The 26,796-nt window shown below is 41.7% G+C and overlaps 2 protein-coding genes across 2 annotated transcripts; both read left to right on the top strand.

Annotated features, from left to right (window-relative positions):
• Positions 1-523: 523 nt before the first annotated feature.
• Positions 524-7,618, top strand: MYCBP (MYC binding protein). Its single transcript, XM_024738781.1, has 5 exons — positions 524-607; positions 802-874; positions 4,697-4,745; positions 4,991-5,120; positions 6,387-7,618. The coding sequence occupies exons 1-5, from the start codon at positions 524-526 to the stop codon at positions 6,429-6,431; spliced, it is 381 nt and encodes a 126-aa protein (XP_024594549.1). The 3' UTR covers positions 6,432-7,618.
• A 3,331-nt stretch (positions 7,619-10,949) lies between these two features.
• Positions 10,950-26,053, top strand: RRAGC (Ras related GTP binding C). Its single transcript, XM_024738823.1, has 7 exons — positions 10,950-11,271; positions 12,970-13,173; positions 14,141-14,340; positions 16,875-16,989; positions 18,012-18,154; positions 20,172-20,320; positions 24,515-26,053. The coding sequence occupies exons 1-7, from the start codon at positions 10,996-10,998 to the stop codon at positions 24,664-24,666; spliced, it is 1,239 nt and encodes a 412-aa protein (XP_024594591.1). The 5' UTR covers positions 10,950-10,995; the 3' UTR covers positions 24,667-26,053.
• The last annotated feature ends 743 nt before the right edge of the window (positions 26,054-26,796 follow it).

Below are 26,796 nucleotides of genomic sequence, written 5' to 3'. Positions count from 1 at the left end.
GGAACCAAAAAAAAAAAAAAAAAGTAAGAGCTGGAGCCCAAACAGACGATTCTAAGCAGTCCTCTAGCCATTGGAAATCCAAGAGTTGCCCTCGTTAGTGCGCCCTTTTTCAAGATGGGGGTCGACAAGCCAGCACACACACGCTGCCAGAGCTCCGGAGGTCCTACTTGAGACAGGTCCGCCCACTCCCGGTGTCAGGAGACCCCAGTCTCTAGAATGAGTTCTAATGCTCCAGGCTCAGTAGGCCCCGCCCCCTGGCGCCCCGCCCACCTTTGGCCCCACCTGGACACTTGTCCGGAGTTACCAAAACCCAGCCTCCTACTAAGTAACCGAATCTCTGCGAGAACCGGAAGAGGAAGGAGGAGTGCTGCTTTGCTAGACAGAGGGGCGGGCGTACGCAGCCTCCTTGGGCTCAGCTCGCTATGGGGCATTCAGAGCGTCCTGGTCACCATGAAAACGGGCCACACCCCGGCGGTCCCGAACCGTGGTTCGCAAGTGCGCAGGCGCGCGCGCCCTTCCGCGCATGAGCAGTGCTGCTCCGAGCCCTCCCGCCACGGTCTCCGGCGCCAGCTACGCCGCTGCCGCTGTCACTATGGCCCATTACAAAGTGAGGGGGGCGCGGCGTGGCTGGGGGCGTGCGGGCGGTAGCCAGCCGCTGGTCGGCTTGGGTGGGAGTGGGGGCGCGCGCGCAGGTCTGGGGGGCTTGAGGTGGCGAGGCGGAGGCGGCGTTGCCGGACTCCCAGCGCCTTCTTCCTGCTCCGGCCCCCGGGCTTCGGCCACTGACCCGCCGTGTCTCCTCAGGCCGCCGACTCGAAGCGCGAGCAGTTCCGGAGGTACTTGGAGAAGTCGGGGGTGCTGGACACGCTGACCAAGGGTGAGCATGGGCCAGGAGAGGGTTTCTCGTGACCTCGTCGTGCTCCTCGGCGCAGCGCCCCAGACGGGCCGTGGCGTGGGGCAGGAGGGGAACAGGTGGAACTCGTCCCGGGTTCAGCGAGGTGGGCCTCGGGGTTCAGCGGGGACCGGCTCACGCCTGGCTGCCGGCCGCCGCCGGGGTTGGGTAGCCTCGCACTCGCTACCGCTCTCGCCGCAGGGAGTCAAACTCTTGCAGCTGTTGTGAAGTCCCTCCAACTTCCGTTGCTTTGCCTTGAGCAGCCGCAGTGAGCATGTTTGCTAAAGACCTTGAGAGCCCAACTCCTCCCTCCTGACACTTTTTTCGGAGCCCTCAAAATCCTGTACAGAAACACTTTCCTTTGAACAAAGGGCAAGTGGGGCGATGACCAGGTTTGAAAGCGGGCTATAAAGTAGCTAAGTGAACCTAATCCCCGAAGTAGCGGTTTGGCTGTGGCTTTTCAACGGAACCCAGTTTCGTAGTCTATATCAGTTCCTACTTTGTGCAGATTTCACAATTAAAGTAGAATCACAGTTTAAAGAGCTTGAGGGCACATCAAAACGGTTATATTGTTTTCACTTTTAAAAATGGAAGCTGTTACACTGTATCTCTTACTCTGGGGTTCAAGATCTAAGTAGATGAATAAGGTGCTTGAAACTGGAGGGTTCCAAGAGGTAGTGTGGGTACTGCTTATTTCATGAGCTAAGCCGTAAGGTGAATTCCTGTTATGTATCATTCAACTCACTGGCTGGAACTTTCAAGGGTGCAGAACAGAGGAGTTGGCAGGGATGATGATCTGGGTCCCTACGAGAAGTACAGTAAATATCTGAGAAATAATTTGGTAACTGCTCTTTGGCCAGAAGCAAAAGTTAGGAGAAAATTCTGGGAGAATAACAACTCTGGGTCTTAGCAGAATGCAAGGCTTTTAATTCCCAAGCATGGGCTGGTAATTTTGAGTTGCTACCTTAGGTTCAGGTACCAGTTTCCTATCTCTTTGCAAATAAGTTTCAGTAAACATTTAAGGGACTACATGAAAGCACTTGTGCTGTCACCTGGGGAGGTATCACAGACTCTTGGAATTTCATCGACCTCCCCCACCCCTCAAAAAACTCCACAAGCGCACTTCTTTCATTTATTTAACCATTTTATTCAGGCGTCTGTTCTAGGCACCGGGGATAAAACACTGGGGGAAAAAAAAAGTCCCTGCTCTAAATGAACTTATATCCTAGTTGGGGGAGACAGATAAACCATAGTGTCAACCAGCGGTAAGTGTTATGAAAAAAACATAGCAAAGTAAGGGCATAAGGAGGATGGGTGTGCCATTTTATATAGGGTGGTGGGGCAAGGCCTCTCTTAAGAACATTTGAGCAGAGACATGAGTGAAGTGTGATGTTGAGTTTCAGGAAGTGTAAGGAGGCCAGAGTGGCTGGATGGAGTGAATGAAACATACACTGGTAAGGACAGAGAAGTGATGATAGTGGGAGGTAAATGAAGATATTCAGCCTTGTGGCCATACATGGATTTTCCTTCATGAGAGACTGGAAACCACGAGAGGCTTCTTTTCCCTTACTGACATCTACTGGTATTCCCTCTCAACTTTCCTAGATTTCCAGTCTCCTAAGTAACATCAGACAACAGAGTATCTACTGATATGATCTATTTAAAGTTTGATTTTGTGTACTTTACACAGATTTAACTTATAATTTTTATCCAGCTTATTTCCACGTTAAAACGCTAACATTAAAACGCGATAGGGGGCTTCCCTGGTGGCACGGTGGTTGAGAGTCCGCCTGCATATGCAGGGGACACGGGCTCGTGCCCTGGTCCGGGAGGATCCCACGTGCCGCGGAGCGGCTGGGCCCGTGAACCATGGCTGCTGAGCCTGCGCATCCGGAGCCTGTGCTCCGCAACGGGAGAGGCCACAACAGTGAGAGGCCCGCGTACCGCAAAAAAACAAAACAAAACAAAAAAACAAACGCTATAGGAATGGCTGAAGATAAAGATAAGTCATTTGGAAGAGGCATTTTAGTTATTTTGAGCACTGTATCAACCTCTGAAAATCCTGGCTGCTAAGGCAAAAAGGGAAACACTGGGTATAGAGTTCTTGTCTGTTTAAAAGGAGGTATATTTCATCTATAGAAAAGCACAGGAAACTTGACACTTACATGATGTTCTGTAATTATCAACCTTGTAACTACCACTGACAGAAACTTAGAAGCTAAAAGAAAGGGTAGGGGAAGAAAGGGTAAGAGGATTCATGTCTTATAAAGTTAGAATTTGGTAGAGATCAGTGGAAATTAATGGAAGAAGAAACAGAGGCTTGAGTACATAGTTTCAAGAAAAAGGTAATAAGTAGAGGAATTAAAGTGTACTGTAACACTGAAAGAAGAGGGAAGGAGAGGAGAGGGTAGTGATGATGTAAATATGCCAATTTCTCAAAACACAGCGCTGTAAGTACATTTAGAAGAGTATCAGAACTTAACGTAAGTTGTTAGTATTAGTTACCCATTTGATCTTTTTAATACTGTCTATATTTGAAGGGTTATTACGACTCTAAAAAAATAAAAGGGGAGCATGTAAGTTGGTTTATGAGGTGTTCTTAAACTGGGGTCTAGATATGCACATTTTTTTGTGTGTAGATAGAGTTTTTTGTCTTTGATCAGATTTTTCAAAGAGTTCCGTGCACAAAAAAATTAACCACTGGTTTAGAGAGATTTTTACTTGAGTAGTATATCCTAGAAGGGATGTGTTCAATAATAAGATGGAAAAGGTAGTGCTGACGTGAACTATTGTATATGAAACCACTAAAGTATATATTTTAATACTGATTTGAGCATGTTGATTACTGGTAGAGTTTTTGGTTGGTAGTTGTTTAGCATGTTGTGTGTGAAACTTCATTCTTGAAGAACATTTTGAATTCAGAGCTTCTTCCTTCTAACAGTTAACCATAGCACTGTTGATTCTCTACAGTTTTTCTCAAACATATCTACCTTGTTTTCATCCCTCTATCACTCTAGTGCAGGTCACTCTCCCTTTTTTTTTTTTTTTGGCTGCGCCACGAGGCACGTGGGATCTTAGTTCCCCGACCAGGGATTGAACCCGTGCCCCCTGCAGTGGAAGCCCAGAGTCCTAAGCACTGGACTGCCAGGGAATTCCCAGGTCACTTTCTTTAAACTGGATGACCATATCAGCCTCTTAATTGCTCTTCCTGCCTTTAAATCCTTGTCCCACTTGTCTGTCTTCCACACAGGAGTCAAGAGTGATCCTGTCACTCCCCTGCTTATAACTGTTTAATTACATGCCATTTTGTTCTTAGGACCAAGGCCTGACTGAACTTGCAGGATCCTCTAGTCTCCTCCCTAACCACCTTTCCTGCCCCCCTTTTCACAACTCCATCTAGACACACTTGAATTTTCAGTTCCTCAATATGTTGTTCTTTTGCCCTTGGCCTTCCCTTTTTATCTGAAACCACTGCCTAGGTCTCAGGTCTTATTTCTCTTTCTTGGGGACGCCTTCCCTGGTGCCCTGGGCTGAGTCAGGTGTTCTTCCAATGTGCTCCTATAACCCATTACCCTATATTGCTGCTAGATAGTCTTTCTTTGTCTAGTTCCTTGTTTATCTTTTGCACTAGACTGTAAATTCATTGAGAGCAGCGACCTTGTCTGTCTTGTTCACCATGGTATGGACAGTCCTAGCAATGTGCATGGTGTATAATAGACACTCAGTATTTACTGGGGTATGGAATATGATTTCAGCCATTTTAATTTAAGACTTTAATTGTTGTTTTTTCTGCTTTTTGATTTGCAGTTTTGGTAGCCTTATATGAAGAACCAGAGAAACCTAATAGTGCTTTGGAGTATCCTTTTCATTTTTCAAGTCAGAAAAAGGCCTTTATTTTTTTGAACTCCTATATTTTCACATAGATAATAACCTTTAAAATACTTTTGATTACTGAAAAAATTACTTTCTTTGAGTTATTTCGATTTTGATCTCTGGGTAAATATTTGTGGTAGGGTGGGGTAACTCTCATCAGAGAATTATTTCAAAAGGCTATTTCATTAGTTTCATTGAGCTCAAGTAAATTCTTAACTTTTATATTAGTTTTTTAAAGCATCACTTAGGAGCTGCTACCCCAGAAAATCCAGAAATAGAGCTGCTTCGCCTAGAATTGGCAGAAATGAAAGAGAAATATGAAGCTATTGTAGAAGAAAATAAAAAACTGAAAACAAAGGTAAAATTTTTGAAAGAATTCATATTAAAAATAATGTCACCTTTAATGATTATATGACCAAAACCTCACTAAAATGGACAGTAGGGGAGGGAGGCAGGTGAATATCAATCTCAGTTAACTGCAAGGCCAAGCTGATGCCCTGTCTAGAAAACCACAAGCAAACTGTAAATAGGATGAGCAAAGTGTGGTCAAGAAGAGGTTCTTGGGAACCTGCATCGACAAAAAGATGAAAGTATTGGTTAATGATTAGTGGTTTATAAGTAAATGGAGATTTCTTAGAGTCTTAGGCAGTAGACTTAATAGGTCGATACAGGGCCACTGCTTTGCTAATGGAACCCCTTAGACTGGGCAGCGCACAGTCTGCGCAGTCACAAGGTGGCCCTGTAATGTGTTAACTCTGTAAACTTGTTTGCACTTAACCTTGGTACATTTGCTTGCCCTTAATTTTGTCTGTTGCTGAAGTTTTTTCTTTGTTTAAGCTTCCGTGAGAATTTTCATAAAGCTCAAACTAGTCAACTCTTAAGTCTTTGAGGTTTTACCACATCTGAATCACATAATGCATTTCACGTGACTCTAGGCATTTCTCATGATGTGTTTTATCTTCTCAGCCTTGTGAGATAAGTCACACAGGTGCACAGACCATTTTGTAGGTGAGGAAACTAAAGCACAGTGAAGTCTAATTAGCTTCTCCAATCTGACAGCTAACTGGAACAACTCAAATCTTAGCACAGTGTTGCAGCAGACCCCCGCTCGGCATAACAGAAAATTCCGTGTCTGAAATTATCCAAGATCCCACAGTGTGTAGATGCCACACAACTTTTTGGCACCTTTTAAGTCAAAAGCGTTAGCTGCTCCTCATTGACTGGCTAGATTAATGTATGTCACATAATTCTTTTTTTCTGCTTTTTAGGAGAAAGTTCAGTAAACTTATGGTGGAGAGAAAGCATATGGTGGCTTATACCTTACTAGAAGCCACAACATCTTTGGGAAGATATATATTATTGCATATCAAGTATTTGTGTAGTGCAGTCATGAATGGGAATTAAGTTTTAGTTTCCCAGTAATTTTAAAGATTTAAAAAGAACTTTCACTAGGTTTGATTATATTAAATATTAAGATCACTGAGTGGTTTAAAAAGGATAGGATTTTAATGTAAACTTACTGATTCAGTAATTAAATTGAATAGTTAACTCATTTTGTTACTACTGAGTTTTTTACCCAATTTAGAATCAAATTCACCTAAACTCCTCTGTCTTTGCCCCATAGCTTGCTCAGTATGAACCACCTCAGGAGGAGAAGCGTGCTGAATAGGATTCTTCTCAGTTGAAAAGACACTGAAAAATGGTTTTGTATGACTTGAATAGTTTGTATAGTATATAATCTTTTCTGAACAGATGCTATAGTACTCTTTTAATATGTTAAATTCACCTACCACACTTTAACTGTTATAAACACATATACTTAGAATCACCAATAAAAACTCAATATAACTTTCTTTGGGTCTTAAAAGCAGGAGAATCAAAAGGGAATCCTGAAAAAACATCTAAACACAGCCATCTAATTCATTACCTTAAAAGACATTCTGTTTATTAGTCTGACTAGGAATGATGGTACTGGTTGTATTTTAGCCAAGGAAGTTTAGCGTGGAGCTATTCCTTGGTTTAGTTCAGGACATGAACACAGGTACAGTCATTCTTTAAAATGAAGATGACACTGTTGTTTATAGTCTCTGTAGGCAGCTGGAGAGATCTGTGTGACATAAGATACTGTTGCATGGGGTCTCATGAATCTTCTGCTCTTGTTTATATAATGTGGAACAAATGACTCTTCTTTGCCACCACTTTGCCTTAGATAACTGTGTGTGTGCCAGTGTGAACTCTGACACCACATTTCCTTCTATGCAATCATGCCCTATCTGATAATGTTGCCTTGCTTTACTGTGTGCTTCCGTGGGTCCCAGTTGCACATTGGCCTTTCTGTGTTGTTTTTCAACTTGCTATAATAGCAGTTATCCTGATTGTAATTTATATAGTTTTAAAGAGAATCACACTGTTCCCCTGCCTTACTTGTTGCTTAGCTGAACACAGAACAGAGGCAATATAAAATTCTGAGTTCACGCACAAGCTGGGACAAGAAGGGGAATGAGCCATATATCGTGGAAAATTATAGTTTGCGGGTATAATTATATAGTGCTTTTTTCCCTCAAAGTATTTTTCTAGCCTTGAATTCATTTTATCTTCATTATCCCTGTGAAGTAGGTAGGCAAGTATGAGGGGAGGCGGGGTGCTGAATTTTTAGGCCAAAGACTGATATAAATACAAATTATTTACTAATTGTAGAACCTTGGGCACATCAGTTAATTGCTCTGAGATTCACTTTCCTCATCTGTTAAATGGGAGTAATATCTGTGCTGCCTACCTCACAGGGTTGTTGTGAGGGTCAAATGGAATGTATGTGAAAGATTTGTAAATGGTAAAGCACTATATTCTTGTTTGTTAGTCCTTTTTCCTTTCTTGGAACACCTACAGTCAGATGTTTTGTGTTACTGATCACTTATTTTCCTTATTGACTGACTAGCATTATTAAGAAGTAGTCCTGGGCTTCCCTGGTGGTGCAGTGGTTGAGAGTCCGCCTGCCGATGCAGGGGACAGGGGTTCGTGCCCCGGTCTGGGAGGATCCCACATGCCGCGGAGTGGCTGGGCCCGTGAGCCATGGCCGCTGAGCCTGCGCGTCCGGAGCCTGTGCTCCACAATGGGAGAGGCCACAACAGTGAGAGGCCCGCGTACCGCAAAAAAAAAAAAAAAAAGAAGTAGTCCTATTTCATGTATTCTGTCCCTATTGTTAGAGAAATGTCTTTATTTTTTGGTGAAAACACACATAGAAAACAAAATCCAATGAAAGCTGGTTTAACTAGCAAAAGCCTCAGCACCTTCTGGAAACTGTGACCAAGCCAATCATAAGGGCATTTTAATCAGTCATGTTGGCAGGAATGTGGCAATTGTCTGTGCCTCTTCTAGTCACAAGTTTGTTTTTGGAGGGGAGTCAGATACAGATGGAAGAACATTTACTTGAATTGGTTTATGTTTTACCGGTTCGAGTGCCTCTTACATGGACAGCAGTGGGCTGAGTGCTAGGTGTTATAAAGGTGAATGACTTGAAGTTAGCTTTAAGCCACGTATATAACCAACTACAATGTGGGACAGGATGTGCTAAGAACCATAAATAATAAAACATGGCCCCATGGGAGTTTTGGAAGAGAGGGAAACTTGGCTTCCTTAAGCAATTGGTATGACAGTCCCTTTGTGGACAGGCAAGTAGAAATTTTTTCTGGCAGCCAACCCTCATTTGCTTTTTTCCCAATGGGACTGGTATTAATATTTATGTAAGTCAAATGACTGTCTCTTGTACCATCCTTTTGAACAGAATGGCAACCTGTGGGTTGGATAATCAGACCTTTTGGGGGAACTGACCTGCTTAAACTGCTGTATCAGTCAGTGCTATGAATTCAGGGTCAGCCTGGCCTCTGGAGGTCCTCTTCAACATTTCTAGCAAGGATCTGAATGAAGACAGTATACAAGAAGATGCTCAATGGAGCAAAAAAGGATCCAATCTATTTAGTTCCTGTTTGTTTCAGCTGCCTTATCTATAAAATGTAGATTTCGTTATCTTGCCTACCTCACAAGGTATTGTAAGGATCAAATTAAACATAATGGATGTAAAAGTACCTTGCAAATTGTAAAGGACTACATATGGGTCAGATGGTAGTAATGCTAATTCTCTTAAGTGCCACAAAGTTGGAAGGGCTGGTTGGTAGACTATATTGAAATGAGCTTGAAAATGATCAACAACTTGAAGTACCTAAACTTCACAGCCTAAGCCAAAAAGTTCAAATATCAAGTCTTACATTTAGGTTAAAAAATGTAGCTACACAAGTTTAGTCACTAGGATTGCTGACAAAGTACTAGTTCCAGTGACTATCAATGTGAACCACTTACACTCCATGTATATTAAAAAAAAAATCCATTCTGGAAAGCATTTATAGAAATATTGTCCAGGTGCTAAACAGTCACCCTGAAGGCTGTATTGGTCAGTATTGCATTGTAGGTGTCAGACATCTGATGGATGTTGACAAGCTCAGTTGCATATAAAGGAGAGTGCATTTGAAACTATAAGGCTGTGTTGTCCAATACAGTAGCCACTAGCCACATCTGGCAATTAAAATTAAACAAAATTAAAAATTCAGTTCCTCAGTCACACTAGCAACAATTGAGCAGTGTAGATGTAGAACATTTCTGTCATCACAGGAAGTGCTATTGGACATTACTGTAGAAGGAATGGCTGAAGGAACTTAGTATGTTTAATGTGGAACAGAGAAGACAGTGGGTAATGAAGACTGTAATCTAGTATGTGAGGTGCTGTCATGAAAAAGATGATGACCACTGCTTATAGACTCTGGTATGTAAGCTCCAGGGAGTGTGATTTTTGGCCTGAACAAGAGACTTGTTAAACAAAGTTTTACCACAGTGGAACTGGATGCCTATTGAGATAGTGAGCTCTCTTCCCTGGCATCTATTGAAGTGTATGCTGCATGTCTATCAGTCAGAGACACTGTAGAGTGGATTCTCTTTAGGTGAGAGGTTGGACTAGATGACCTCTAAGTATGTGTCCTACCTTTAACTTCGACGTTCAGACAGAGCCAAGTCCCAGATTTGCATACATGCTTTCCGTTCACAATCAAGAAGTTAGTTTCCTTGGAAGATCAGTACCACCACCCATGCCCCCTTCAGGAAGAGGATCCTCTTTTGTCAAATTTCCAATTCTAAAGCCTGACCGAAGAGTAAAAATTCCTTTAGTTTCCCCAAACATATTGGTGATAAGCATTTGCTTTGGTTTGCTTTCTTTATTCATTCCTTTGGTTTCTGATCTGAAGGAGGTCATAGAAGATGCAATGTTCTATGGGTGGACAGGATTACTGAAGAAGTAGACTTTGGGTGGGGAGGAGGGGGAATCTGGTCCTGATGAGTGTGAAGTGGCAGGAGTATTCACTGTCAGTGATTTGCTGAAGAAAAAGGATAAGACATTCTCCCCTGCTTGCACTTGCTTTCCTATCAGGGTCCAGTTACCTGCTAGAACGAACTATCTCACCCATGACTCTGCCTTGGTTGAGGCTTTGCCCTCACTCTAGCTGGCTCTTCCTCCATACCTTTGCACATCCCAACCATATCCATCCTTCTAGAACTATTCAGACGCCAGCTCCTTAGAGATGCGTCCACCCAACTCCCGAGCATTTTTATCTGTACCTTTGACCTTACGATTTGATATCTCGTACGGAAGCTACTTACGCAGAGGTCCGATCCCCATTAATCTTGGAGCAACTTGAGCGCAGGCACGGTCCAAGGCGGTTCCAGTTCTGTGCCCCTTGTGCCCCAGGACTTCGCGGGCATCAATAAATACTGGTTGGGCGAGCACAATAGTAGTAGGAGGACAGTCAATTCTCCCAAGTGCCCAGAGAGCATCTCCTATTGCGATGGCCTCCGGAGCCCGGAAGAAAGTAGGAGAGCGGTGAGGAACAAGGTACGTGGCTGGGCAGGGCCGAAGTGCGGGCTGGGGCGGAGGGCAGAGGGCTCAGGGCTCAGTCGGGCCGGGCCACCCTCCTCGTGACTCCTCCTCCCCCCTCCACGGCTCCGAGTCAGGTGATTCCGAGCACGTGACGGGCACCACCTACTTGCACTGTTGGTGGGAATGTAAATTGATACAGCCATTATGGAGAATAGTATGGAGGTTCCTTTAAAAACTAAATATAGCATGGCGGTGGCGGCTGCCGGAGGCGGTGGCGGCGGCGGCCTGGGGAGGTGGCGGCCTGGCTCGGCCTGGCATGGCCTGTCAGGGCGCGGGCGGCGGCGGCTCCAGCACCACGTCCCTGCAGTACAGGGCGGAGGAGACGCCCCTCGCCGGCAGTTACGGCCCGGCGGACTCGTTCCCAAAAGACTTCGGTTACCGCGTGGAGGAGGAAGAAGAGGAGGCGGCAGCGGCGGTAGGCGGGGTTGGGGCGGGGGCCGGCGGAGGCTGTGGCCCGGGGGGCGCTGACAACTCCAAGCCTAGGATTCTGCTCATGGGGCTCAGGCGCAGCGGCAAGTCCTCCATCCAGAAGGTGAGTGGGGCCTCGCCGGCCCCTCCGCCCCTCCCCCTCCCTCCTCTACCCGGGGGCGCGGGTGGCCGCCGGGGGGGAGGCCCCGAGGAGGGCGGCGGCCGGGCTGTCCCAGCGCACTTTCTCTTCTTCTCCGGGGAGCAGAGCCCGGGCGCGGCCCTCGCCGGGACCCCGATCTTGGAGTCCACGCCCAGGTCAGCCGAGGCCGACTGGGTCCCCGCGCTCCCCGAGTGGCCGGAGCGAGGCAGGTGTCCGTGGCACCGCCTGGGACCTCGCCTCCTGGGACCCAGCCCCTGTGCCATTCACGAAACTGAGACTTGTTCCCCGGTTCTAACTTGGAGAACTTCCCACACTCTCTCCCCGGACCCGGTTGTGTTTGTGCCTCTCACTTCAGGTGATCTGAGTTTTCAGGGCTTCCCAGGTGAGCCCCAGGGAGCAGCGTCAGAAAGAGTAGTGACTAACTCTTTGGCCTTTGTAATGCCTCCTCTTGTTACTAGTACGAAGGAGGCTTCACTGTGACATTTGTGGGATTTGGGGGCTGTTCTTCCACCTATTTTAGTACTTGTGGCCCGGTGAGTATAATTACTAGTGATTTTCCCCCGTTTGTGTGTGGCTACAAAAATTTTGAGACCTGGAGAATATTTGCAGACCTTTGTCAGTCCATGTGCTTTCACTTGGGGAATGTCGGGAACGGATGGAGGGTTCCTCACTTTTTAATAAGGGGGAAATAGAGGCAGGGTTGACCTCCTTCATCAGCCATGGCTCTTACACACAAAGTGAGCTGGCGATAAAATGCTAGATACCTGGCCTTTTGTCCTTTCCACTCTGTTGCAGAGGTCTCTCCAAAATAAATCTCTGCATGATATTCTGTAGACATGATGTTTTTAAGAAGTAGCCTTCTTCCACATGTAATGGATTACTATGTTTTATTTATCTTTTACCTTTACAGCAAAATCTGAGTACATTTATGGTAGGTTTTTAGCAAACTGATTTTAATTCTTTTCACGTGTTACTCACTGTCTAAGCCTTGGGAGTAACTATCCATTTTCCTCATCTAGAAAGTAACAGAGAGGCAAATTAGTTTTGTGTTAGAATTGTGTAGATTGTGATAATTTTGATTCTTAACAATTGCCTTTACCATTTCTTTGGGAGCGGTCTTTTCCCTGTCAACTCCCATTCTTTCCCCTCCCCACATATATTCCTTCTTCCTCAATATGTCACTTTCTGCTTGGTATAATTTGCCTTTGTTTCATTTCTTCCACAAGACTGCAAACCCATTGAGGGCAGGGTCCAGTCAGTTTCATTTCTGATTATTTCTCAGAGCCTGATAAATTTTCAGTGAACAAAACTGCTTAAACTTTATAAGTTTTCATAATCTTAAAGCAGATTTTGGCAGAATTGATAGTTTTACAGAAAAAAAAATCAAACTGAAATGAGAGACATTGCTACTGCTAGTATTGAATACAGACAGAAAATAGCAGAAAAGTTTCAGCTTTTCTGGTGATTTGGTTTCAATAATTTGGTGTCTTCTGTTAGAAGTTACAGGATAGTGGATACCAGTGGATACACCATTCACTTTTTACCTCTTTTAAAATTTTTGCTATAGGATCAAGTTCTTTAAATTGTGTTAATTCAGGGTGGAGTTCTGTATTTTAAATAAAAAGTGGAATAGTCATTAAATTGTTTTCTTTCTTTTGACAGGTGGTGTTTCATAAAATGTCACCCAACGAGACCCTCTTTTTGGAAAGTACCAACAAGATTTACAAAGATGACATTTCAAATAGCTCCTTTGTGAATTTCCAAATATGGGATTTTCCTGGGCAAATGGACTTTTTCGACCCTACTTTTGACTACGAGATGATCTTCAGGGGAACAGGAGCTTTGATATATGTCATTGACGCACAGGTAGTTAGAAATGATAATGTTTACTTTTCTTCTTTGGTGATGGAAGATGTAGGAACAAAGGAAAGTTGTTTATTTGTCATGTGCTTCTTGCAGCTTATTTCTTTGCCAGTAGATTCCCTAACAGTGCGAGAGATGTACCTGCAGAGGTGCTTCGGGAACAGGCATGCCATTGTACAAGTACAGAATATCAGATGACTAGGAGATATGGTTTATATCCCTGAGTTCTAGTTAGTGAGCAGCATTCCGTTTTTGTTAATAGTAGATATTGCTGTACTCTATTAGCTATTACAGTAGTGATGTCACTCACTGAAAAGGTCTCATCAGTGCCCATAATATAAGAAGGAATGTGAGAACTGAGTCAGTAAATATTAAAGTGAATAGTTTCTTTAGTTGACCAAGTAGGGTTTAGCCCAAGGAGCACTTATTGAGGGCCTAGCATGTGGCGGGCACTCAGACTGATGGGATGTGTCTCCATCCTTAAGAATCTTACTTCTTCTAAGCTTAAGCATTAGTTAGGAATGCTTTCTGAGTGACAGGCTCTGTAATGGCTGCTTTCATATACATGACCTAATTAATGTCTTCACAAAACTGGGAGGTAGGTACTGTAATTCCGATTTTATGGATAAGTAAACTGAGATCACAGAGTTTAAGCAACCTGCTTAAAGTCACACATCTAATAAATGGCAGAGCTGGGATTACTTTAAAAATTCTATTGGGAAGAAGTGTCCATTTCCCATTTCCTTTCCTTATATTATCAGTATTAAAAATTACAAGCATTAACTTGGTAGCTGAATTCTTTATCTTGAGCGATTGAAGGTCTGTTTAGTGGTATAAGTTAATGTATTTGGATGTTTGAATATTTATGAATAATTAGGATAATATATTTTCTGTGGTTGGGGAAAGAGGTAGTTTGAGGCTTTCTTAACTTAAGATTTCTTTTTAAAAAATATTTTGTTCTGACTTACAGGATGACTACATGGAGGCTTTAACAAGACTTCACATTACTGTTTCTAAAGCCTACAAAGTTAACCCAGACATGAATTTTGAGGTTTTTATTCACAAAGTTGATGGTCTGTCTGATGATCACAAAATAGAAACACAGAGGGACATTCATCAAAGGGCCAATGATGACCTTGCAGATGCTGGGCTAGAAAAACTCCACCTTAGGTAACAACCTGTGTGTTTGATATGAGAGCCCTGAAAAGTGTGTAAATGTATTCCCATCTCTGTCATTACAGACACGTAGCTCTCTGTTACTGGTATACTCTTCCCAAATCTGTAATGTTTTTGATCTCTTTGTTGTTGAATTCAAGCAGGTTTGGGAGCCTAATGTTACTGAGACGTTACTTTCCCCCTTTTTTGCATTTTCCCAGAGGTGGAAGTCATGTGAAGTGTGTTTCTGTAGGTGTGTTTACAAATTCATCTCAAGAGACTGGAGTCAGGCTGTTTCCTCATGGCATAAATCTGCTTTGGGGCTCCCCTCTCTTGGTTTCATTATTATTATTTTTTTTTCCTTCTTGCCTCAGTTCAGGGAATCTCTGTCGCATTTGTTGTAAAAGTCTGTAGCTTGAGCTTTCACAGTGTCTGTTTCAGTAGGAAGAGCTTTTTAAAGAGGGTACACTTTAATGTCTGGACTGTAATGTATCTTGTTTATGCTTTTTAAAACACTTATGCTTTTATGAATCTCTAAAAATTGGGTTGAGTGAGTGTATCTTATCAAGTTTAAAGAACTCTTAAGTTTAAAGAACTGCCGATTCATAATTAAATATTAAGAAATTATTAAAGAACACCTATTAGATAGGATTGATGACTTGTGTACTTGTGTTCTGAAAGTGTATAAGAAATATTTCCTACATCTTATTTATTTATTTTTTATGGTTTAGGTAGAAATGACTAATAAAAAGTACCCAAGAAAATGTTCTTTTGATGATATAAACAGCTTAAAGGGGAAGCAGGCGAGAGACAAACCATAGCTATTTCCTTATCCTTGGTCTGTTATAATGACTTCTCTATAGGCTCAAGCCAACCCCCATTTTTCAACCCCTAATATTCTCTAGGGCCGCTGGCTCCAAGATCTTTCTGTTATTCTCCTAGGAAACCACATAGAAAAGTCTCATTGACCTCTAGCCTGGATTAAAATATGTGCAAGTAATTCAGGCTTTAAAAAAATTCAGCAGTATTTGTAGGAGAAAGTGAAAGTATCTTCCCATAAAATTCTTCAATCTTATTCTTCCACCATGAATGATGGATTTTAAGCCATGATTGTCCTGTGTTCTCCAGTGCCCATGGGAACCCTTCTGATCCTCTTAACACCATGTCTGTGTCCCTTTCCAGGGCATCCCACCTCATTGGTACGCACCATCCCTTTTTCCAGTTCTCTATGGGACCCTAGGCCTTGTTAACAGCATTAAGCTTTATTAATAACTAGCAGGCCTATGGATGAGGCTGTATTTGATTTCCAATTTCCAGAAACTTAGCTTACTATAAAATGCCCTGTGGCTTGGAGGTTCTTCCCTGCCCCCATCCACCTCCAAGCCTCATAGTTCCTGCAGGACCTTATCACGTTGCCAAAATATTCCTTTGACCCTAGTGCCTGTGGGGGGGAATCATCTTGGTCTCACCTGTGCCATTGTTCTGACATCTAGATTAGAGCCCCATCTAGGTTAGCTTCTTAGGTGAGCTCTTTGAAAGTATCTTTAAATTAGGTACAAAGTGTGATATAAACAGTTATGTGTCTCTGACTTTGTAATTTGTGTTTATATAATGGATACAACTTTATAACGAAGAGTATATTTCCTGAGTGAAAAAGTAGGTACAATTGACCACACTGTTATTGTTAAAGGTCTCTCTCTCAAATACGTGTTTTGTTAAATCTACAAATTTACTTCACTGTGCATCCTCTTAGGCCTCCAGATAGCTTTTCCATTCTCTCTAGAGCCCCTGCTCTCATTCTCCATAATATGTTATTTACATAAATTCTAAGCTCCAGTTTTATTCATTCATTTATTCACCAAATGTTTATGAGCACTCTTCAGGGTAGTGGGCCTGCAGCTGTGAGCAAGGCTGACAGAGTCTCTGTCCTCATGGAGCTTATATTCTGATGAATGAGACAGCTCAGAAGCATTTATAAATAAATGTATAGTATAATTTTTTTTTTTGTATAGTATAATTTTAAGTGCTTATCAGTGCTGTGAAGAAAAACAAATTAGGGGAAAGGCGTTGAAAGTAATGGGTACAGGGGTACTATTTTAGGTAGGGGGGTCAGGAGGGAACTTTCTGAAGCAGTAACATTTTAGTAGAGACCTGTATTGTATTCTTATTTAATGAATGTCACCTATCTCCTATGAGCTTTCTCTTGGTTTTTATCTTGGTTTTTGTCAGTTATGGGCTTAAGAAACCAAGGTTTTTGGATCAGATTGCAAAGACTTAGGTGAATATTCAGGTTTCTGCATCTGAAAATGCTTTCCTGTGTACTGCCTCAATTGCCCTCTGTGTAAATGCAATAAAGGGATGGAGAGCTACAAGCCAGGTGGGGAAACTGCATTTGTCATCTTTCATGATGGGTATGGTACACAAGATAAAGAGGCTTTATTTGAACTTACGGAAATCAAATGTTAAGAAACTTAAAATTCTGTGTATCATGATAATTGTCACTGGACTTAAGATTTTTCAAATTAATCAAACTATGTTGTGTTTTTCAGCTTTTATTTGACTAGTATCTATGACCATTCAATATTTGAAGCCTTTAGTAAGGTGGTGCAGAAACTTATCCCACAACTACCGACCTTGGAAAATCTATTAAATATCTTTATATCAGTAAGTGAGCTATTTAATTCACTGTAGTTTCTGGTTCCGTTTTTGTTGAATATATTTGTGTTATCAAGTTCTCCAAAAAATGGCTGGAATTAGTCTGAATCAAGCTTAAGGACTAATAATACAATTAAGTGTAAAGTAAGTAATAAAAACATTTAAAAAATGGCTTGAGGGCTTCCCTGGTGGCTCCCCCCAAAAAAAAAAAAAAAAAAAAAAAAAAAAAGGCTTGAGTTATTTTCTGAATTTTTTTCCTTAATACTCACTTTTTCTTGTTTTAAAATGCCCTGATGAGAAATTTTTTCATGCTTTCTGAATTAATATCTTCATGGTATCTGTTTCCTGAAGGAAGAGTAGAAAGTAGGGTAGACTGGGTTTTGGGAATTGGACTTAATCTCTGCCTTATTGGAGGTCACATTGAAAAATTGATCCTTTCCTTGCTAACTATAATCTGTGTCATAGTTCACATTACTTATTTTGAGGATTCAGCTTAATAAAAAAGGATATTCTTCCAATAAATTTAGCATTCAGCCACTATATTTCCCAAACATTTCTTTGAAGGACTCAATGTGTAGTGATCCCAATTCTTTGGGCTTTTTGAGTTATGCTAGATGTTGACGTGAAACATTCTTTGCCACATCAAGCCTTTCTGGTAGCAAGGTCATTTGAATCAGAGATTGATTATTGCCACAAAAAGGATTATTGAAAATGTAGCGTGGCTTGATTTTTGGAGATTTTTTTGGGTGTGTGTGTGGCGTCTTAGGAAATAATTCATTTAAGTAAAGAGGATGAAGAAAAAACAAATTTGACTGGTGCGATTATGTCAGTAAATCAGAGTAGAGAAATAATTCCACTTTTATTCTTTGGATAAGAGACGTGTCTCCTAAGCAAGTACTATTTGCTCTTTTGGTTTTAGGTTGTATAATTAAAAATGCTCTTGGATGTTAATCAGTGATTCAAGATCTTTGATAAGTTCACAAATTGTGATTCTTAAAAAAAAAATGAACACTCAATTTTGTTTTTTCAAGAATTCAGGTATTGAAAAAGCTTTTCTCTTCGATGTTGTCAGCAAAATCTACATTGCAACAGACAGTTCTCCTGTGGATATGCAGTCGTATGAACTTTGCTGTGACATGATTGATGTTGTAATTGATGTGTCTTGTATATATGGGTAAGTCGTACATATATATTTCTGCAAGATCTCAGACACGGGGAAGACTACCAGCTTGATTTGTCAGGGGGATTAATTTCTGAGGCGTCTAGCAAGTAGTGTATGAAGTAGGATTGTTCTGACCATAGTGCTTCAACTTGGAGCATGATTTCTGTGTGGGTGGGCTGCTGGGTCTTACTCCTTCAGCATAGGTGGATAAGAGCGGTGTGACTAGTGCCAGACTTACTATCACTGAAAGTTTCACCCGCTATTATTTGGGGGGTTTGTACTGTGTCTTCTCACTACTGCAACTTAGCTAGATCAATAAATAAGATTAATTTATTTAAAACACTCTGAATAACAAAGTATGTACTGGTTCCTGATTTAATCTCAGGTTTTGTGGAACTGAGGGATCCTTAATCTTTCAGAGAGCTCAGAAACAAGGAAATCAGAATTCTGGATGTCAGAAGAACTTATAAACATTTGGCCTATACATATAAGTTTCCAAAATAAGTCTCTAAAATATAAACTCTTGTTTTATGCATATTTACCACACTCTATACAGAAATTTGTAAAAGTTGGCAAAGAAGTGATTTTGTAGAATAACCCAGAGGACAAGTGAAAACTTTGGTGAACTTACTGGTGTTTCAAAAGCCAGTAACCTCTGCAGCCTCTAATAGCCCTGATTCATCTCATGTATTAATGTCAGTCCTCACAATGCACTTTCTCGATGCTCTGACATTACCTTTGCTTTCTGATACCTGTGTCCTTTATCTGTTGTTCCTCTCTGCTCCACCTAGTCTAAATTCCTCTTTCATCTCTCTGTCCCTACCCTTTACCTTGCTCTCTCTGCCTAACTTGTCAGTGTCTTTGTCCAGCTGCCTCTGGGTAGGAGAATGCATTTGTGTTACCTCTTCTTTACCTGTCTATTCTTGTCTTGCATTCCTGTCTCTTTTTCAGTTTTGTGATTATATGCTCTCCTTTGTTTTTATTCTTTCCACAGTGAAAATGAGATTTTGTCCGTAGGTTATGCAGAAGAGTTTCATGTTCCTATTCCTAATTTTAAAAATGGATGAATAGAACATTCGCTTTTTCTTTAAAACAAATCAAATTTTCATAAACCAATTTTTATAATTAAAATAATCAAATTTAGTTATAAAATTTATTTTCAGTATAAGGTACACTGTAAACTACATTATATGTGATAAAGTACATTATAAAAAAGAAGAGAAATAGCCATTACTTTGTATTCTTAACACAAAGCATGTGTGCAATTCGGTATGCTTTATTGAAGTTCAGTTTGCTGCTTATTTGATTTTTTTTTTTTTGGCTGCATTGGGTTTTCATCGCGCGCGGGCTTTAGTTGCGGCGAGCAGGGCTACTGTTTGTTGCAGTGCGCGGGCTTCTCATTGCAGTGGCTTCTCTTGTTGCGGAGCACGGGCTCTAGGTACACGGGCTTCAGTAGTTGTGGCACGCAGGCTCAGTAGTTGTGGCTTGCGGGCTCTAGAGTGCAGGCTCAGTAGTTGTGGCGCACTGGCTTAGTTGCTCTGTGGCATGTGGGATCTTTCTGGACCAGGAATCGAACCCGTGTCCCCTGCATTGGCAGGCAGATTCTTAACCACTGTGCCACCAGGAAGTCCTGCTTACTTGACTCTTGATTTGTGTTTTTTGAATGGGACCGTATTTATTGATTTTAGTTTTTGTATTTACTCCTTTTTCACTGATGGCAGTTTTCATATTTCAGGTCCTTCTTTATTTGTAGAGGGTGTCAGCGCCAATTAGTGTGAGGGAATATTGGAAACCTGCTGTGTTCCATGCATCCTAGGTGAAGAAGGTGATGTGAGCGCATGGAATGAATACTGCAGCATGGGCTGGGCACCCATAGCTAAACACAGCTTCTGTTCCAATAAGGGAGAGCGGGCATTCTCCTTTCTCAAAAGACGTTCAGGAAACTGGGTGGAAACCCTTATTGTTGTGCAAATGTGACAAAATGCTGAGTTGGGAAACCTCTAATGGATGATACTTTGTTTTAAAACAGGTTAAAGGAAGATGGAAGTGGAAGTGCTTACGACAAAGAATCTATGGCCATCATCAAGCTGAATAACACAACGGTCCTGTATTTAAAGGAGGTGACTAAATTTTTGGCACTGGTCTGCATCCTTAGGGAAGAAAGTTTTGAACGAAAAGGTAATGCATTTTAAAAAGATTTCTTTAAGTTCTTTGTCATAATTTCTTAGGTTCTTGAAAGCAAGAAAAAACAATATTGCAGTGTTAGAGGATTTACCAGCTCAGACTACTTTTGTGCCTTCCCGTCCACGTACAGTGCAGACTTTCTCCTGCCTTTTTGGTCTTTTATTTTAAATCAAGTTTTTTATTCCAGCCTCTCTCATTTTACATCCTTCCATTACCTTTCTAACTGCCTGCGGTTTGGCTTCCACCTGAACCAGTCTGCTGAAGCTGTTTGAGAGGTTACTAGGTCTTCTTCTTGCTGCATTCAGTGGCCTTTTCTCATTCTGTGGCCTCTTCAGGCTTCTGAAGCATGTGCTGTCAATCCCTCCTCCCTCAAACTTTCTTCTCTCTGCTTCCCTAAAGCAGAACTCTCCGGGTTCTTCTATGTGTTTGTTTCTCTGACCACCTGTCCTGTTTCTTCTCTTTTTCTTTTTCTGAGTGTTCTTCAGAGCCCGGTCTCCTGCTCACTTCTTCACTTAATTCTCCTGGTCAGCACATCTCATCCATGCCTTCAGTCAATCTTCTCTGTGTAGGTGATTGAAAAATTCACCTCTCCAACTCTGGCTTGGGCCTGTGTTTGGAGCTATTAGTAAGACATCTTCACTTAAATATTTTAACTTGTCCATGGTGTCAAAAACTGATGAATATTTTCCCCTTTGTTTCACGACCATCCCGGCTACTCTACTTCTGTTACTCATTACGCCATTTTTCTGGTGTCCAAGCTTAGCTATGTGCCGTCAGGTAATCGTATGGTGTAATTGCCCATGAGGCTCTTGCAGATTATCTCACAGAGAGCATTCTGTGTTTTCCTTTTTCCATTCTTTTCCTGTGTTTACATTCAGTTTTCACCAAATCTTACCATGTTTCTTGGAACTTTCTCAGAACTGTTTCTCGGGTGTCCTTTCCGTTTACACTGTTGGTGACTCCAATCCAGGTCCTCATTCCTCCAGCCTGTGGTGCTGCATTCAACATATATATTAATGGCTCAGCATGTATCATCTTTTATTCTAAAGGCAGACTAGGTTTCAGAAAATTCCTTTTATTATGTTATTTAACTATTCAAGGATCTATAGTAACTCTCTGTTATTCACTGCAACAAGTCCCTGCTTTTCTGCTTGGGTTTTGTGATATTAATTAATATTGAGTGAATTAATATTATTTCACTGATGTTGATATTAATGAAATATTTTAGATGTACAAAGTGTTCTGGGTACAACAAAAATGTGAGTATTCACCTTTGAGCTTAAGAACTGAAACATGACAAATACATATTTGTCTTCTGTGTGTTTCTCAGTTGAAACCCCCTCTTGCGCTCTGTTGAATGTAGTGTTTTCTTTTTCCTGTGCATGATTTAGTCTTTCACTTCATATCTATCCTTAAACAATATAGGGTATTGTGTATCTTTGTGTAAATGATGTCCAAATGTAAGTTGTCTTCTGCAAGTTGCTTGTTTCTCTTCATTCAAGATTGTTTTTGAGATTTATCCGTATCGATAGATGTAGCTCCAGTTCGTTCATTCAGTTGTCACTGCCGCACAGTAGTCTATGGATTGCATATACCACAATTTATATTCTTCTTGCTGGACATGTAGATGATTTTTAAGATTACAAATAGTTTTGCAAGAAATGCTCATGAACAAGTTTGCCTTTGCACATATGGAGAATTTCTCAAGAGTAATAAGTATTTAGGAGTGGAATTTATAGAGGACATATGTCTTCAGCTTTATTAGGCATTATTGAATTGCTCTCCAAAGTGGCTTTATTTTCACCCCAGACAGTGCTTTGTGGGAGTTCTTGTCACTTCATGTCCTTGATAATGTTTGATATTGTTAGACTGTTTAGTTATTGTCAGTCTGGTAGGTGTGAAATGGTATCTCATTTGGACCTGGTTTTTATTTCTTTAATTACGGGTTAGAGCAAGCATCTTTTTCACTGCAGGTACCCTTTTATGTCTGTTCAGGTGTCTTCTCTGGTAATTTATCTGTTCATATACTTTTATCTTTTTTGTACTGTGTCTTTTTTGTACTTAGGAGTTCTTTATTTTTCTCCATTCTAATCTTTTTTTTTTGCGGTACGTGGGCCTCTCACTGTTGTGGCCTCTCCCGTTGCAGAGCACAGGCTCACGGGCCCAGCCGCTCTGCGGCATGTGGGATCTTCCCGGACCAGGGCACAAACCAGTGTCCCCTGCATCGGCAGGTGGACTCTCAACCACTGCGCCACCAGGGAAGCCCTCTCCATTCTAATCTTTAGAAATTTAAAAAACTTTTGGCTATGGAAATTTTCAAATATACACAAAAGTAGACTAGCACAGCGATTCCATATACCCATCTCCCTGCTTTCACAGTCATCAAGACATGGTCAGTCTTATTTGCTGTATATCCTCCTCACAACTAAATTATTATCTTTTGCTCTTTTGTTGTGGAAACTATCAAATATAAAAAAGTAGATAAAATAATGTGAGGAACCCCTTTTTATCTATCACCCAGATTCAACAGTTATCAAAATCATAGCCATTCTTATTTGCTTGCTATACCTTTTTCCCTACTGGGTTTTTTTGTTTTTTTTCTTTTGCGGTACGCGGGCCTCTCACTGTTGTGGCCTCTCCCGTTGCGGAGCACAGGCTCCAGACGTGCAGGCTCAGCGGCCATGGCTCACGGGCCCAGCCGCTCCGCGGCTTGTGGGATCCTCCCAGACCGGGGCACGAACCCGTGTCCCCTGCATCGGTAGGCGGACTCCCAACCACTGCGCCACCAGGGAAGCCCCCTACTGGGTTATTTTGAAGCAAATCTCTAACATCAAATCATTTTGTCTATACAGATTTCAGCAGGTGTCTGTAAGAGGTAGTGTGCTTTTTAAAACATAGCAGTATTACCATCAGTAGTTGTGTAAAAAAAACCAAAAAAACAGTGATTTCGTAATATCATCAAATATCCAGCCAGTGTTCACATTTCCTTGATTGTCAGTTTAATTTTACCATTTGCATAGAAGTCAGTTTTAATGTAGTTGAGCTTATTGAAACTTTTATTTTTTTCCTGAATCTGAAGGACCTCCGTAATTTGACTCTAACCTGCTTATTCAGACTCCATTCTCAGTACTTTTCCCCAAAATTCTCTGCCTCTATCTCCAGCCAGACCAGTTTGTTTCCTGTTTTCCACCTGTGTGCTGTGTTTCCTCATTGCCAGCTCCCTGCTGTTGCCTTGTGATTCTGCTCTCCCTTCCTGCCTGATTAAATCCTGCCCGTATCCTCAGAGCTCTGCCTCACACCTGAAGCTTTCATTGCTGCTTTTGCCCTGCACTTGGCTCTCCCACCTTTGGACTTCTTTCACAGTAGTCATTTTAACATCAGATTGTTGTGATTTCTTTCTCGTGTGCTGTCTTTACGTCCCAGTATCCTCGAGGACGTAAGTCCTCTCTTTCTGCTCTGCCCTTCTCAGCACTGGCTTCTATTCTCAAGTTCTCCTCGTGATCTGGAATGGCTCCTGGAACTCCAGCAATCTTATCCATATTCTGGACATTAAGGAGGAATGGGGAGGAATAGGGAAGTCTTTCTTTTAAGGAGACTTCACAGAAGTCTCACACATTTGCATTTATCTCAGTGGCCAGAATTGGTCATATGTCCATACGTACCTGTAGGGAGCCCTTTGTTTGACCGAAATCTTATTTGGAAGCCAGTTCATAGAGCAGATGAGGACGGAGCTGCCTTACCTCCCATATAGGGGAAGCAGGCTTCCTGAGACTCTGCCTGATGGGCCCCTCTGACACCTCCCAACCCCATGGCTCTACTAAGCAGTTTGCAAAACTGTTCCAACTGTTCACTTCAGCTTTTCTTTGGCTGCCTCAGAGACTTGTAAAAGGAAAAGCTTGATAAATCAAAAAGTATTTTACTTTGACTTTAGATTTCATTGTAAATTTTCTTAGCAAATTTGTCTTCCTGATTGCTTTTTTATTTACCCTGTTCACTTCCAGGCCCCAGAGGTGACCAGTGTTAACACTTGGGCATACGCTTCATCATGTTTCCAGTGTGAAGAATTCCTCAATTGGATATATGTTTTTAAATACATATCAATTATTTTTTTCCGTCACCAAATGTTTCCTAGTAGATAGTCTCACAGTTGACATTCAGGAGGCCTAATCTCCTTTTTCTCTCCTGCAGGTTTAATAGACTACAACTTCCATTGTTTCCGAAAAGCTATTCATGAGGTTTTTGAGGTGGGTGTGACTTCTCACAGGAGCTGTGGTCACCAGACCAGTGCCCCCAGCCTGAAAGCGTTGACACACAACGGCACGCCGCGAAATGCCATCTAGCCTGAATGCCGGTGGTCGGGGTCTGTGCCAGCTTATTCCTCACTCCAGGGTCAGATGCCATGTGCTACAGGACGTGGAAGTTGCCGCTTGTGGGAGTCTGGTGCCTGTTGCACTAGAGACAAGGGGTAGAGTTTCTCATTTGGATGAAAACCCCTTCAACCAGTGGTGTGCAACCGAAGCTACTATTTCTTTTTTTTAAAAAAATGGCAAAAAAGAATTCTATAGACCACAGACCTCAAGTGTCTTTCTCCTCTTGGGGGTCCTACTTTAAGTAGTTGGGATATTTTGGACCTGGAGATAACATCACTTACCCATCCTTACCAGAGAATGTTGCTGTCAATTACCAGTTGAAAATAATAGAAAGAACTGAGTTTTTATATGCTTCGCTTAGATTTTCATTTGAGTAGTCTCTGAAAATCCTGCCTTGCTTAAGTTCTAACACTGCCTCTCAGATTTCAATTTTGGACCTTGCACACCTCAGACCTTCTAAATGCATTTGCTTGCTAACTCAGAAGACACATGGTCTGACTGCAGCAAAGGACATTCCTGTATTTGTTTCTGAGGAAATGAGAAAATTTTATGCTGCATCAAGTCAAGAGCAAGGCTCAACAGTGGCCGCTGCATTAGTTCCCTCGGAAGTGTTGAAGAACAAACTTTAAAACAGAAGAAAATTTTTGCACCTGTGTTTTGAGTACCAGATATCTGGGTTCTTGCTCCCACGTTAGATAAATGATTCTGATCACTGTAACAAAGGGAATTAAAAAAAATTTTGTTTTCCCCGCAATCTCCTCCTCTTAGGAGGGAAATGCATTATGTCACTGAATTACGTAGCTCACTTTTCTTTAAACTTGATACCAGCCCCCACATTCCTTTTATTCTAAGCTATCGAGATCCTTTAAGAATTGCTGTTTTGTTGATCCTGAATGGCCCTAAGGCGCTGGTGGACTGCCCACTGGGACTTGAAGAGAGCACATGGCACCACGACGTGTCGTTAAACATACTTCGTCTTCAGTATTCTGACGCCAAGTGTCAACTGTGGTACTTTCTTCACCTAGGATATTAATTCATAATTGTTTCTTTTTGTTAAAGGTTGATACCCTTTTCCATTGACTTAAACTTACACGTTATTTTTACTCCACATGCCCAGTAGTCATGTATTCCAAAGCCACTGGACCACTTGAGTACATAAGTGCCACTGTTTAATGAAATATGTATATTCAGGTCTGTAAACCTAACCGTGTGACTTGGAGTGCTTCCTGCAGACGATTCTGACTGTTGAGTATTTACATGGACCATGGTGATATCCAAAAAAAAAATGCTTTTATATTTATAGATTATTTCATTGAACTATATAAAATGGGTATCAATAAATGTATTTACTCCAGAATAAGTTTTTTATTTGCCTAAGGTAATAGAAGGTTGGGGTGATGGAACATTGGCTTGTCCCGCTCTGTCATCCATTTCTTCTTTTTCTGCCTCATATGGTTAAAATGCCTTATGTTTCAAGACTTCAAGTTCTGTCCTGTTGCAGGAATTTCATGCCTTGTGTCCAGACACCATCTCCTGGCCCGTTTCTGTTTAGGGTAGGAGGTCTAGGTAAAAATGGTATTTCATACCAACAGATCTCACTCATGGTGGGGAGTATCCAGGGCCTGGCATAATTGATGTATGATATCCAAACCAGGAAGTGGTTCAGGGGATGAGATGAATAGAATACACTATACAAAATTTGCACTGATTCCAGCTCATTTTTCATTTCTTCAGTTTCTGAGATACTCATTATTGATCCTTCAATGTTAAGTTCTGCTTACATAGTTAGGTTGGGTCTCAACTGGTTGGAGTAAAGTATACATCAGTTTATAGAAAGGAGGGAAGTAGAGGTTGAAAGATCTTTAATTTCATGACTGGATTACTTTAATTTTAAAACAATTGGAAATCACAAAAATAGATTAAAAAAAAAGCTTAAAATACTATCTAATCCTGTATCCTTTTTCAAATTATGGGAACTGAGGTCCAGAGGAGTAAAGAACATTGTCTAGGGTAATAGACGGGATGAACATGTTAAACTCCAAATCAGGGTACTGTTGAGAGTGGAAGGGATGCCGTTAATAATTATGCCAGAGCAATGGG

This window comes from Neophocaena asiaeorientalis, unplaced genomic scaffold, assembly GCF_003031525.2.
Source record: "Neophocaena asiaeorientalis asiaeorientalis breed wild unplaced genomic scaffold, Neophocaena_asiaeorientalis_V1.1 scaffold106, whole genome shotgun sequence".
Classification (NCBI taxonomy): Eukaryota; Metazoa; Chordata; class Mammalia; order Artiodactyla; family Phocoenidae; genus Neophocaena; species Neophocaena asiaeorientalis.
This window is presented reverse-complemented; position numbering and strand designations above follow the sequence as displayed.